The sequence below is a fragment of the Budorcas taxicolor genome, chromosome 20 (genome assembly GCF_023091745.1).
Source record: "Budorcas taxicolor isolate Tak-1 chromosome 20, Takin1.1, whole genome shotgun sequence".
Lineage (NCBI taxonomy): Eukaryota > Metazoa > Chordata > Mammalia > Artiodactyla > Bovidae > Budorcas > Budorcas taxicolor.
In genome coordinates, this window is record NC_068929.1 from 27,564,380 (window position 1) to 27,578,849 (window position 14,470).

The 14,470-nt window shown below is 41.7% G+C and overlaps 1 protein-coding gene across 1 annotated transcript; it reads right to left on the minus strand.

The window, feature by feature from the left end:
• Positions 1 to 970: 970 nt before the first annotated feature.
• GZMA (granzyme A) lies at positions 971 to 9,352 on the minus strand. The gene is made up of 5 exons (XM_052658997.1): positions 9,286 to 9,352; positions 5,495 to 5,633; positions 3,584 to 3,725; positions 3,116 to 3,385; positions 971 to 1,132 (listed from the first exon to the last, which is right to left on the minus strand). The coding sequence occupies exons 1-5, from the start codon at positions 9,350 to 9,352 to the stop codon at positions 971 to 973; spliced, it is 780 nt and encodes a 259-aa protein (XP_052514957.1).
• Positions 9,353 to 14,470: the final 5,118 nt, after the last annotated feature.

Sequence of the window (14,470 nt, forward strand, 5' to 3'; positions counted from 1 at the left end):
ATGGCCTGTGAAGGGCAAATATTTCCTTTCAATCCAAATGCTCCAGATTGGCTGCTTCGGTTTCTTGCAGAATTGCTGGGCCCTTGACTGTACTTGTTACTAGACAGACTGACCTTAGTGTTCCTCCTGCTGGGCCTGGCCCATTGAATCAGTGAAGTGAATAATTCAAGTCAAATTTGCATGTCACTTGTCACATGGATGACACGGGTGAACCTGGTCCATTGACCTGTCCCTTGCATTATCCGCAAGATCTCTATATTACTGTGTTCCACTTTGCTGGTGGATATCTGCCTGCTATATGTTATAGGAGACAAGTACAGTGATAGAAGTTGATTTTATTTATAATGAAATTAAGAAATGACAGCACTGGGTATATATCTGAAGAAAACCATAATTCAAAAAGATACGTGCATTCCAGTGTTCACTGAAGCACCACTTAACAATCACCAGGACATGGAAGCAACCTAAACATCCATCAGAGGAATGGATAATAAAGGTGTGGTACATATATACAATGGAGTATTACTCAGCCATGAAAAAGAGCAAAGTAATGCCATTTGCAGCAATGTGGATGGATGTAGAGATTGTCATACTAGTGAAGTAAGTCAGATATCATATGATATCACATGTATGTGGAATCGAAAAAAAAAGGGTAAAATGAACTTATTGAGGAAACAAAAGTAGAGTCACAGATGTAGAAAACAAACTTAAGGTTATCAGGGATGGGGGGAGTGATATACTGAGAGACTGGGACTGACATATCCATACTACTATCAGTTTATTTAAAGTAGGTAACTAATAAGAACCTGAACGGGGAGCTCTATTTAATACTCTGTAATGGCTTATATGGGAAAAGAATCTAAAACAGAGAGGATATATGTGTAACTCTGGTTCACTTTGCTGTACACCTGAAACTAATACAACATTGTAAATCAACTATACTTCAATACAGCAAATGAAATACAAGTATCTAAACTGCTTGCTTCATAGTCTTAACTATCCAGTTGAGGTGTTTCTTTGAGAGAAGGATGTAGACGCCGGGCCCTCGAGGGTCTCCGCATCTCTTCGGAATGCCAAAGGCAGTGATGCCTCTGAAAGTGCCTTCACATATCAGAGGGCTTCCAGAATCTCCCTTGGGGAAAACAAGAGGAATGGTGGAGATCAGCATCAAGTGTGACCACTAGCAGCATGGAAGAAATGCCATTCAATGTGAAGCATTTAACATGAAGTTAAGACCAACCTTGACTTACTTGATGATGAGTGCTTAACAAACCAAAATGTTGAGGAATATTCAATGATATAGTCAATTTTTTTTTGATTTGTTTACAAAGCAGTGAAAATTGAAACAAAACTTGAATTAGTATTTGTGGAATCCAGTGATTTTGAGACAAACTCTCTGATTTAGAAACTCTCCTTTTTGTCATTTTCTCAAAATGCTGAGTAACTCAAAGCATAAAACAGTCAAATGCAGATGGGCCATTGAGGCAAAAAATAAAAGCTATGTTTTCTAGTTCTTCTGGGAGTTAATTGTCTTCTCAAAGGAACAAAACCAAAGCAACTTGTTCTTCACCTTCTCAAACAGAAATTGCTCCCTTGAATCTCTCTGTCTTTTTTTAATGAGAAAGAAACATTTAATGAAAGAAGTCATACCTCTTAAGAGCATATGGAATGTGAAAGACTCAAACTTCATCAATTCATCAATACAGTAACCATTGAAGAGAAAATTACATGGTAAAGCTTGTGTCTATCACCTTATCATAGACTCAGTGAATATTAAAATTAGACCTTGGAGGTCCATTCCTTCAAACTCCCACAAACGCCATTCTTCTCTAGGAAACACTGTTCATTTAGTCAATATTCATGGAGTACCTACCAGGTGCCATGCAGTCTTCTAGACCCTAGGACTAGATCAGTGAACAAAATAGATGAAAAGTACTACTCTTGTGGAATTTGCACTATTCTTTGCCCTTCCTCCTAAGTCTCGTGAGCATCTGATGCTAGATGGATGCTCCTGGAAGTCAGTGATTATACTTCAGAGCTCCCTCCCTAGGAGAGGGGCTTCAGTCAGCTGTAAGTCATGCTTTATCCTTGTGACTGCACTATCCAGTATGTGACCTTGCCTTCTCTCCAGGAACTCTGTGTGACCCCATGGACTATACAGTCCATGGAATTCTCTAGGTCAGAATACTGGAGTGGGTAGCCTTTCCCTTCTCCAGGGGATCTTCCCAATCCGAGGATCAAACCCAGGTCTCCTGCACTGCAGGTGGATTCTACACAAGCTGAGCCAGAAAGAAAGCCACAAGAAACTCTAGATCAGCATATTTAAAGATATTTAAAGTCTAGAGACCCGATTGGCTGTTTCCCTGCTGTGGCTTTAGGGATGACTGGTGTTGCTCAATGAAGAGTCATTGAGGCTTGTACCTGGAATTCTGCAAACGAAAGGTTCTGAGAGTGCAGTTCCATCCCAGTGAGGTGAGAAGGGACAAACCAGTGCTCAGGGCTTAAACCTTAGTCAAATGTTCTTCTACCCCTATCTTTAAGCAGAGACCTGTCCCAGCCCTTCTCAGGGCACACTGAGAGGGAGGCTTGCATGTTCTCTGGTATGGAGTGCTTGGAAGTTGTTTCCAAAGGTCGAGCTTGGCTCTAGGAAGCTATGCAATTTACTCCAAGATCTTCAGTCAGTCTTGGGAATGCAGGCATTTCAAACTTACCTGGCTAAATGGCAGAGGAATTATTAGGGGGTGCTCAGATGGGGAAAGGCACTGAAGGCCCTAGATGAACCCTGACTTCAGCTCTCCTGAGTGTTACATATTTTTTTTCAGTTTAGATCTATATACGTTAATATGAAAAATGAGAAAAGATTGCTTCTTAGTGGTTTTTGATATAAAGTTAAGAATATGCAAGTAGTTCAACCCAGGCACGAGCAGTGAACTTGTTATTTTTGATGAACAACTCATCTGAGCTGAGAACATTAATTTATTTGACTGGAGTTTTATCAGACTTCTTTTAAAAAGCACTAGGACCCTGTAGAAGCCAACACAAAGCATGACGTCACACTCTCTATATCTGCATGACTTAACCCAACAGCTCAAGTTTGGGATCTTATTTTACTTACATGGCAGGAGTCTTTTCCACCTCGGAGGCTTCCAGCACAAATCATATTCAGTCCAATCACAGGGTGATGATTATAGTGTGATTGATCATTGCAGATTTTTCTGTCTATGATGGTGACATTGACTTCTCTCAAAATATCGGACTTAGGGGAATTGTTGTTAAACTGTCCCCACCCTGCAACTCGACATGCAGTTCCTGGTTTCACATCACTGCCCACTTTGGGGAGCCGAAGGATAGCCACGTTTTTATTAAGTGTTGCTGTTTTGTTCAGCTGTTGGAAGGCAAGCAAAAAGAGTTAATGGAACAAGATAATAAAAATGTCATTTTTAAAATTTAAGTTCTAGCCCAACTGCCAGGGACCCTCTCATACAGTTATCAGGCCACTAAAAAAGATTTCCATGTCAGAAGCCAGACTGTAGGAGCTTCTATGACTTTTGAATCAATCAAAAGTAAAATCAAAGGTTTGTACCTTTAGAAGTTTAAGATCGCCTTCATGTGTGTTCTGGTCATAGCACGGATAGGGAAACTCTTTCTTAACGACCCTGATCTGTTTTTCAGGCTCGTTCTTGCTTATTGAGTGAGCCCCAAGAATGATCTGGGATTTCTGGTTCCTGAAAACAGATGCAATACTGTTAATTTGGTTAACTCTTTAAAACAGGAGCTAAGCATATTATGGGCTGATCAGTTTCATTGTGCCATCTATAAATGTGCTTGCTGTGGAAATACCTGTTTGTGACTCAGAAAAAAATGTATACTTTTAAGAATAAAAGTGAATTGTTTATGAATTTATCATTATCATCATGCTGACCTGCAGCTTATTTATAACAAGCTGAACTAGGTTCATTGAAAATCAAATGATAAGAGAATTCCATGGGGGACTTCCTCGATGGTCCAGTGGTTGGAGTCTGCCTACCAGTGCAGTGGACGCAGATTGCACCCCGGGTCTGGGAGGGTCCCCTATGCTGCGGGGCAGCTAGGCCAGTGCACCATGGCTACAGAAGTCCATGGGCCCTAGAGCCTGTGCTCCACAACAGGAGAACCCATTACAGGGAGAAACCCACACACAGCAAAGAGAGTAGCTCCTGCTTGCCGCAACTAGAGAAAGCCTGCTCACAGCAATGGAGACCCAGCACAGCCAAAAATTAAAATAAATATGTAATAAATATTGAAAAAAAAAAGAGAATTCCATGGTAGCCAAGCCAAGTCTTGGGATCTCTGTTGGAGTTATACTGCTGTCCCCTCAACCTTCCTTTGGTTGTAATAGAGAATCTGGTTGCAGATGACTGGAAAACAAGTCTCAGTGGTCTAGCAACAAAAGCAAAAGACACTATGTAGTGGTAGAACTAGCGCACTGAAGAAATCTTAGTAAGAGGACAACAAGCTTATCTTAAATGGGCAAACTTTCAAAAATAGACTGCTTAATGGAAAACCCTGTGTGCATGGCACTGAGTGTGTATATTTGAGGGAAAGCTGGTCTAAAGGGGGGGCCCCTTCGGATCTTCCTTTTCTTACTCCATGCTGAAGATTCATTTTGGTTAATAAAATCAAGATACTCTCTGATGTATTAATGATGAAGGCCATTATCATTCATAACTTAGTATGAACTACACCGACAATATATTCACACTGCTGTTTTTCCAGTACACAGCTGATATTAGTCTCACTTAGACCTTAGAACAGTGCTTTCAGTAGAGTATACTTTGATGATGAAATGTTCTATAAGTCCTCACTGTCCAATATGGAGCCCCATGTAGGCTACTGAGGACTTGAAATGTGGCCAGTGAGACCGGGGATCTAAATTTGTCCTTTGATTTAATTTTAATGAATGCAAATGTATATAACTATAGATAACACATGTAACCAACATGATTAGAGGCTGTCATAATGGACAGCCCAAGTTTAGAGGCTTGATTTAGGGAGGGAAGAAAAGACCAGTCCTCAAAGAGGTTTGAAGGCCGTGGTTGACCATGGTTATGAAATGGCTGAAGGTGTGAAAAGTTTTAAGAAAACAGGAAGGTTTTCAATAGAAGCCTTCTCTACTTGACAGTGGTGCTCAGGTCCCTGAGGGCACACGGAAATTTTTCGCCTTTCTGCACCATCATGAGGTCAAGACCAGAAGCCAAGACTTGCAGCCCTTGAGCCTGGTGGCTCCGGAGGAGATCTTCCAAAAGTGCTCTGGATGCTGCTTCTTCTTTGGTCTGATTCTCTGGGGCTGAGTCTGGCCTCAACTCCCTTTTGGGGTTTTAAAGCAAGCTGCCAAAGATGTAAATGCTGTGAAGATCCTGTGGCTTTAATGATATTTACTCTCTTTGTTGATATTCCCCCAAGTTAGACTATCTCCACAAAAGTTTTTTTTTTTTTTTTAAACCCAAGAACTTACAGGTCACAGTGAGCTGCAGTCAATACCCAGTCTTTGGCAATCAAAGCTCCGGCACAGATATTTTCTGCCTTAAGTAGCACCATGTAGGGTCTTGAATGAGGAGTCACTTCATTTCCTCCAATAATTTTTTCACAGAGATCTATTCAAAAGACGAAGACAAGTCGTACCAGTGACCACCCTAAAGAGCTCTACTTATAGTCACGTTTCTAAGGCTAGACATGCTTTTCCCACATAGAGAGGAGGAGGGATGAGAGCATATTCCACCCCTTCATGTCCATTTCAGATGTGGGCGTGCTTGCTAAGTCTCTTCAGTCACGTTCAACTCTTTGCAGCCCTATAGACTGTAGCCTGCCAGGCTCTTCTGTCCGCGGGATTCTCCAGGCAAGAATCCTGGAGTGGGTTGCCATGCCTTCCTCCAGGCGATCTTCTCGACCCAGGGATCGAACCTGTGTTGCCTGCAGCTCCTGCACTGCAGGCGGATTCTTTACCGTGGAGCCACTGGCAGAGCCCAGATCAGACACCTGAATGTAAATCCCATTCCTGTTGGAGTCTGAGAGGTCTCGCTCTTTCACCCACAGAAGCCGTGCCATTGGCAGGTCCAGGGATTATCAGGCTGGAAATCTGTCACAGCCACTGGCCTCAGGCCTCAGGACTTGTAAAGGGCAGACAACTGTGCATGAGTTTATACCAGTAACTGGTGCTACAGGAACTGCTGGTGTCTGCCCATCCCTCCCCTTTTCTGGCTAAGTATTAATCTGGGGGAAGCAGAGTTGCTTTTATAAGCTTGAAAACCTCCCTTTTCACCCCGAGCTCTTGCAAAACACCACAGCTTACAAACTGGCATTAGCACCTTTTAGCTGTAACTGCACGCATGAGTTTTTTGGTCATCATGAGTCTTTTCCTTATTGAAATTTGTACCCTTCTCATTCATAAATTGAGAGACTGTCTTTCGCACCTGAAACTCTTCTTCAATCTCCAGACTGAACCACGTGGTTTAATCTAAGCCCCTTTCTAATGAAGAGAAGTGAGAAGATGCTATAAGGAGAGAATTCTGCTTTAGCCAAATTTCCTTGGTGATAGACCAAGAGTAGAGACTATTAGAGAAAAGTGAAATGGAAGCCCAAAATCACTGCAGATGGTGTTTGCAGCCACGAAATTAAAAGATGCTTAGTCCTTGGAAGGAAAGTTATGACCAACCTAGACAGCATATTAAAAAGCAGAGACATTACTGAAGGCAGGAGGAGAAAGGGACGACAGAGGATGAGATGGTTGGATGGCATCACCAACTCAATGGACATGGGTTTGGATAGACTCCGGCAGTTGGTGATGAACAGGGGGGCCTGGCATGCTGCAGTTCATGGGGTCGCAGAGTCAGACATGACTGAGTGACTGAACTGAACTGAGATGGAAGCACAAGGTAAACCATCCCTGTTGGTTGAAAGGTTGTTGTGCCCTCTTGATATACTCTCAGTGCCACCTTCTACACCAGATGTTCTTGGATTCTTCTCAAGCATTGCTCCTGACCATTGACTAAGACTCATGGTTCTCTCAGTAGGGTACTGTGCCTGTTTCTCTATTAATAAAGCCAACTTATTGCCAGATTTACAATGAGATGTAAATGATGTGAGGGGCAGGGAAAATGGGTGTCCAGAAGGGCTCTCATTTCCAGAAGGGAGTTGGGAAGGGGAAATCCTAGGCTCTAGAAGTAAAAGGATAAGGAACTTAGCGAAACAAATAGAACTTCATCTGCATCTCAATTTTCCTGATGGATATTATGAAGAGATGGATTCCAAAGATGCATCTTTGGACTGTCTGAGCTGTAGAAATTGTAAACTCAGTACAATACTTCATTTTGCAGAGTCCTGTGATTGGTGAGCACAGAAAAAAGTCCTCATCTCCCACAAACTAGGATTCAGGAAGAGGAATTAGAACAGGTGAAAAGCTTTAAAAACTAGCAATTCTTGGTCCCTACCTAGAATCAAAATAAATTAAAATCAGATAGGACCAGGGCTGAGATGTCAATAGTGTTTCAATGTCTCCAGAGGATTCTAATGTGTAGAAAGATTGAGACAACCTGTCTAGAGGATTAAATCTTGCTTTGCTGTGTCTGTTCCATTTGGGAACCCATAGTACTCTCTCTGACTGAAGGAAACAGAGTAATTTGCATTTGCTGTTTCCTTTGAAGAAAAGATATGATTGGATTTTTTTTTAATCTGCTTGGTTTCAGTGTTTCATAGGACATGGGCTTCCCCAGTGGGGGAAGTCCATCCGCCTGCATGCAGGAGACGTGGATTTGATCCCTGGGTCGGGAAGATCCCCTGGAGAAGAAAATGGCATCCCACTCCAATATCCTTGCCTGGGAAATCCCATGGACAGAGGAGCCTGATGGGCAACAGTCCATGGGTTCACCAAAGAGTTAGACGTGACTTAGTGACTAAACAACAACAATAACATACTCTAACATAGTCGCTGGAACACGCTTATATTTTGCTGCTGCTCAGTCATGTCCAACTCTTTGTGACCCCATGGTCTGTAGCCTGCCAGGCTCCTCTGTCCACGGGGATTTTTCAGGCAAGCATATTGGTGTGGGTTGTTGTGCCCTCCTCCAGGGGATCTTCCCAACCCAGGGATCGAACCCAGGTCTTCTGCACTGCAGGTGGATTCTTTAGCATCCTAGCCGCAAGGGAAGCCCATGCTTATATTAATAGTATTCTGTCCATTCTTCTGTTTCTAATTTCCTGCAACCTTATTATTTCTAAAATTTCTCCTTATTTTTAGATGCAGAGATCTTCCTTGGGAATTTTTGGTAAGATAGGTTCCATCAGCCCTTGTCCACTATTTCCACCTCCAAAAACTGCCAGACCATGGAGAAAACCCAAGCTCTACACTTGTTGGCACAGTTCAGCCTAGCCCCAGAGTCGTTATCAGTGCCTAGAAAGATTTTAGGGAATTTCTAGAGCTACTCAGGGCTATTGTACCCTATTGTACCCTATTACCCTTCTAGAGATAATCCCATGAATTTTACAGCGTTTTAAACTAATGCCTGTGCAGCTCACATAAAATCAGGCTAGTTGGTTACTACCTAGTGCATCAAAGAATACACTTAATACAAAACTCTACAGCACTGCCAAAGAGTCGATGCTCCCCGTGTCCTAATGTATTCCCAAGGACATACTAGCCTAGAGAAATAATGATGAATATTTGAATCATTTTGACTTGGGGGGTACATCTAGGTCAGGTTTTTTTTAAAGACTGATGGATTATTGAAGTACAGTTGATTTTCTGCAGCAAGAAAGGCTGAGGTGTTGCTATTTCTTTCCTGAAAGGTGCTATTTGTTTTCCTAATTTCAGAGCTTTATGTCTGTTTGATTACTTGTTTTTACAGTCCTTTTGGGCAATTTGCAAGCCACACATTGGCAGCACTGGTGGTTCCATTATCTTTTATAAAAGAATTATAAAGAAGAAAGAAGGATTTTTCCTTCTAAAATAAAGATATATGTAGAGGGACTTTCCAGATGCCCCAGTGGTTAAGATTCTGTGCTCCCAATGCAGGGGCACGGGTTCAATCCCTGGTCTGGGTACTAGGATCCTACATGTCGCAACCCAGATTCAGTGCAACCAAGTAAATGAATGAATAAAAATTAAAAAAAAAAGATATATGTAGAATCCAAGGAAGAATGTTAAGACTTGCAGAAAAAAACCTCCTCTTAGAACACTTGGTTAATATTGCCAAAAAGTCTACTCCATTTTACTTAATTTATTATAGTGGAAATGACAAGGATCAGTCTTACCTTCAGGAATTAGGAGAAAAACGACAATCGAGAGAGTGGCTGCCGGAAAGATAGAGGAGTTCTTCATTGTGGCTGGTGTCCCCACATCAATCAATGTGAAATCTGTTTTCAGTTCTTGACTAGCTCTTATTTATACACTGAGAGTACAAAGGATGTGGTTTCCATTCTTTTCTTTCTTTCCCATTTCAAAGTTAGGCATTAGGGAAAGGAACCCCACAAGTGAGAACGGTGAGTAATTGCTCCTCACCAGAGGGTGTGACCCCCCTCGGCGTGGACCTCTGTAGGGAGAGGGTTGTAAATCCGTGGCAGGCAGGGACTATGGGGCTTTGTTGCCATCAGAAGATAGTATACAAGAAGAGACCTCAAATGTTTCAACTGAGATTTTGAGCATTCTAGTTTTCATCAGCAACATTATCTTCTCTATCCATTACCTATCATAAATGAAAGCTCTTTATAGTCTTTAATCAGAGATTTAAAATCGGTCACCTAAAAATTAGTCACTAGCCAAATGTCTTTTTAGTTATCGCCGAGGATTTTGCAAGAATGAATCGGCCAAGTACACATGGAAATGTAGGAGGGAATCTTATTTATTCATAAGCTCCTGCCTGGATTTTCCTTCTCCACTTTGTTGAGGTAATTTGTTGTGCCCCTATCTGGAATCTGGCAGGTGGGGACAGAGGCTGGTGGGGTTAGGGAGCACTGGTTTTTTCCAGGCTGGCCTCTGATTGTGCTTCCCTGACGGTTTGATTTTACAACTTTAGACGTGTGAGAGTATCTGAATTTCTTCTCCCTCCTTCCTTCCCTTCCTCTCTCCCTCCTTCCTTTACTTTCTCCCTTCCTTCTTTCTGGATTTAGCTAAGAAAGGAAAACGGGAGTCAGATATCGCTACTTTGTTCCGATATTGGAGAACAACTCTAAGAAGGATCATTCTCAGTCTCTGAAGGAACGGTATTCAGTATGCTTTCTATTAGAAATGTCATCAGCTCTTTTTCTGAGCTGAGGATGTGGTCTTTATTATACTACATAAATAGTAATGTGTTTGATCAGGGTGTTGGCTGTTAACCAGCCATCCCCAGAGTTAACACCCTGAGGCTTTCAAACTCAGAGCTTGCTTTTTCAGAAATCACATGACCTTGGAAGGAAACCCCACTGAGACCCCTGTGTTTCTTTTTCTCAGCTATCACTGGTGCATCAAAGGTGAATCATTTTCAGTAAAATAGTGGGATTCCCTGCTTCTGGTTTTGGTGAATAATTTTAATGCAGACTAAAAAAGTCAATTTTTAATTGACTATAAGCTACTGAAAAATTTCCTAAAGGAAATTTTATATAGTTCTGTTTCTTTTTATGTGAATATGCTTACCCTCCCTCGACATATGGTAATGTTTAAAAAGGTATTTATTGATTTTGTTTTTGACTGTTCTAGGGCTTTCTTGCTGCATGTGGGCTTTCTCTAGTTGCAGTGAGCAGGGGCTGCTCTGTAGTGCAGGAGCTTCTCTTTGCAGTGGCTTCTCTTCTGTGGAGCACAGGCCCTAGAGTGAAGGCTCAGTGGTTATGGAGCACAGGCTTAGTCATCCTGTGGCCTGTGGGATCTTCCCAGACCAGGGAGGAACCCGTGCCCCTGCACTGGCAGAGGGGGGCTCTTAAGCACTGGACCACCCATGGAAATACCTCATGATGATTTTTAACAGCTTTTGAGATATAATTTACATACTATCAAGTTCACTCATTTTAAGTGTATCATTCACTGGCTTTCAAGCTATTTTGAGTTGTGCAACCATCACCATAATCTGATTCTAGAACACTTATCATTCCCCAAGAAAGTCTCATAGCCATTAGCAGTCACTCAGCATTACCCTCCTTTCCCTGACTCCCCTGCCCTAGACAACCTCTAATCTAATTTCTGGCTTCTTAGACTTGCCTGCTTTGGACATTTCATATAAATGGAAATGCACAATATGTGGTCTTCTGTGACTGAATTCTTTCACTTAGCAAGATGCTTTTTATTCCTTTTTATTGTCAAATAATATTCCATCACATGGAAATATATTTTATTTGCCAATTTAGCAGCTGATATACTTTTTGTTGTTTCTACTTTTTACCTATTATGACTAATGCTGCTGTGAGCATTTATGTACATGTTTTTGTGTGGACATATGTTTTCCTTTTGGGAGTAGGGCATAAACCTAAGAGTGGGATGACTATGTCATATTTTAGCTATGTTTAGCATCTTGAAGAACTTCTACTTTTTAAAGTGGCTGAATCATTTTATATTGCATTAACAATGTATGAAGATTCCAGGTTTCTAAACTATTGTCAATATTTGCTATTAGTATTATTTTTTACAATTGCCATTCTAGTGAGTGTGAAGAAGTTTCTAATTGTGGTCTTGATTTGCATTTCTGTAATGACTAATGACTAATGTTGAGTTTCTTTTCATGTGCCACCAGGAGAGTCCCATAAGTATAAATTAAAAAAATTGTAAATTAAGGCTACCTATTTATACTCTTGGGAAAATGTTTAATTTATTCCAGTTATGAGTGAGCCTTTGCAATATTGTAAGCCAGTAGTTCTCAAAGTGTGGTTGGTGGACCCCTGGGTGTTCCTGAAACTTTTTCAGGGGTCTTTGAGATTAAATTAATTTTCATAATAATGCTAAGATGTTGCTTGTTTCTATACCTGTGTGTTAACATTTTCACTAATGTCACAAAGGCAATGATGGGGAAAACTGCTGGTGTCTTAGCACAAATCAATGCAGTAGCATCAGACTGTACTAATAGTCACTGTATTCATTGTCCAAATGTCTGTAGTAAATGTCTTCTTAATATTCTCTGTGATGTGGGAAGTGTGCAATGTACGTGTGAAGCATGTTGGTTGCACATTAAAGTACTATGGTTGCTTTGATGAAAAACACTAGTGTAATTGTTTGAGTTGCTAATTGATCTATCTCTTCCATGGAATACTATTTTTATTTGAAAGAATGCGGATTCATTTTTGCTATGCAGCAGCGGCGACAGAGGATGAGACGGTTGGATGGCATCACTGACTCAATGGACATGAATGTGAGCAAACTCTGGGAGATAGTGAAGGACAGGGAAGCCTTGTGTGCTGCAGTCCATGGGGTCACAGAGAGTCAGACATGACTGAGCGACTAAACAACAACAAGAAGCTGATATAACATTGTAAATCAACTATACTGCAGTAAAATTAAGAAAAAAAGAAAGCTGACAGACAAAATATGATTATTCAGACTTTGATATTTAATGACAGTTTCTCAAATATGAATGAAGTGTAACTGTCACTTTAGAGAAAACAACTGACAATGTTTGTTGCTAACGATAAAATTAGAATTTTGGAAACACTTGTTTCTGGTCTCACAAGCTTGACATCTTCCCAACACTTAAGGACTTTCCCAATCAGATGGTAGTGATATTAATAAATGTATTTTTAAAATATTGTGCAATGAATGTGTCAGAACTTGGAAAATCTACATAACTCAATGAATTAATATTTTCCAAAAGAGCAATGCATGCTATTATAGGCATTTATATTTGAATTTGCTGTCCTCTTTCCATGGTCATAGAGAAGTGAATCAGCTGTTGAGGACAAGGCCTGGAATCATATTAATTAATGTATTACATAAATATTAATTGAACACCTCTGAGGTGCTAGACACAGTGCTAAATGCTGGAGATAAGACATAAAGGTGAATAAACATTTAATCTTTGCCTTATGGAGCATAACGCCTACTAAGAAAGAAATTTATAAACATATGAAATGTTTTTAAATTGTGTTCATGATGGACAGGGAGGCCTGGCGTGCTGTGGTTCATGAGGTCGCAAAGAGTCGGACACGACTGAGCGACTGAACTGAACTGAAAGGAACAAAACTGGGTTCTGAAGTGGAGAATACTAAGAGAGGGTCTGACTCTGAGAGGGCGCCATGCCATGCCAAGCTGCTTCAGTCGTGTCCGACCCTGCGCGACCCCATGGACGGCAGCCCACCAGGCTCCTCCGTCCACAGAATTCTCCAGGCAAGAATACTGGAGTGGGTTGCCATTTGAGCAGCCAACATTAAAGCCAACCTGAGAAAACCTAGTGGGGAGTGGGTGTGTGTGCAGGTGTGAGTGTGAGTGCCTGTGAGGGTGGGGACATATGTGAGAGTGTGTGTGAGGGCACAGATCCTGGTGTGTGTGTGTGTGTGTGTGTGACTGAGGAAAGAATCTTGGCACAGCCGGAGTGAAGTGAGTACAGAGACGCCAGCTTGTGCAGGGCCTTGTACACTGTGGTAAGTTCACTGTTTTTAATGTTTGTGCAAAGGCCTCCGTTAGAGGATATTTTATTTACACATTTTTGGATCTGGGTGATTATCGGCCACTCTGCTCATGACAAATTGAGGACACGGGGGCCAGAGAGCTTGAATGATTTCTTCAGAGTCGTGCGGTGAGTTAGAGGCAGAGTGCAGTTAGGGCCTCTGGCCCAGGTTCGTTGCTCTGCTTACTCCACCAATCAACGCTGCAGATGAATTGCCTCTGCAGTGGGGTTTCTGCTAAGGACAGTACAGGTCACTTTTGTACAAGTTGTCTCAGTGTCACCAGTGGGGAGGTTGCTTAGGACCGAGTGTCTTATAGATGGAAAGCATTCAATATTTGGGATTTTCTCATTGGATACACAGAAATGTCTGTTTCTTTCTTTATTTGGCTATGCTGAGTCTTAGTTGCAGCATGTGGGATCTAGTTCCCTGACAAGGAATCAAACCTGGGCTGCCTGCATTGGGAGCTTGAATTCTTTGCCACTGAGCCACCAGTGAAGTCCCTCTACAGATTTTCAGTTTATAGATGTGAAAATGGAGGCACAGACTAATACTCTGCTCAAGGTCTTACACTGTCTAGTGATGGAGCCGGTGTCCGACCTGTAGACCAGTGATCTTCCCACCAGATTGCTGTGATGTCTGTGGCATTCTAGTTGGGAATCCAAAATTTGTATTGGTCTGTCTAAACAGAGGGCAGATCTCAGGAGGAAGACTCTGAGAGATAATTGGGATGGCTTCTGGGAGAGTGAAATATTGTTTATCTTTCCCCCATCACTTCTCAACACAGTAGATAGCCTTACTCTGTTACATGTTCTTTAGGACCCAAAGCAGATGTCCTCGTACTTATGGATTTCTCCTTGCTTCCTACTAGTCTTCA

What these genes read in the sequence shown, in the direction of transcription:
- GZMA (XM_052658997.1), bottom strand. Translation starts at nt 9,352, where the DNA reads ATGAAGAACTCCTCTATCTTTCCGGCAGCCACTCTCTCGATTGTCGTT. An exon ending in TTTTCTCCTAATTCCTGAAG is followed by an intron (nt 5,634 to 9,285) that starts GTAAGACTGATC and finishes TCTTTTGAATAG; the next exon opens with ATCTCTGTGAAAAAATTATT. An exon ending in GCGATCTTAAACTTCTAAAG is followed by an intron (nt 3,386 to 3,583) that starts GTACAAACCTTT and finishes GCCTTCCAACAG; the next exon opens with CTGAACAAAACAGCAACACT.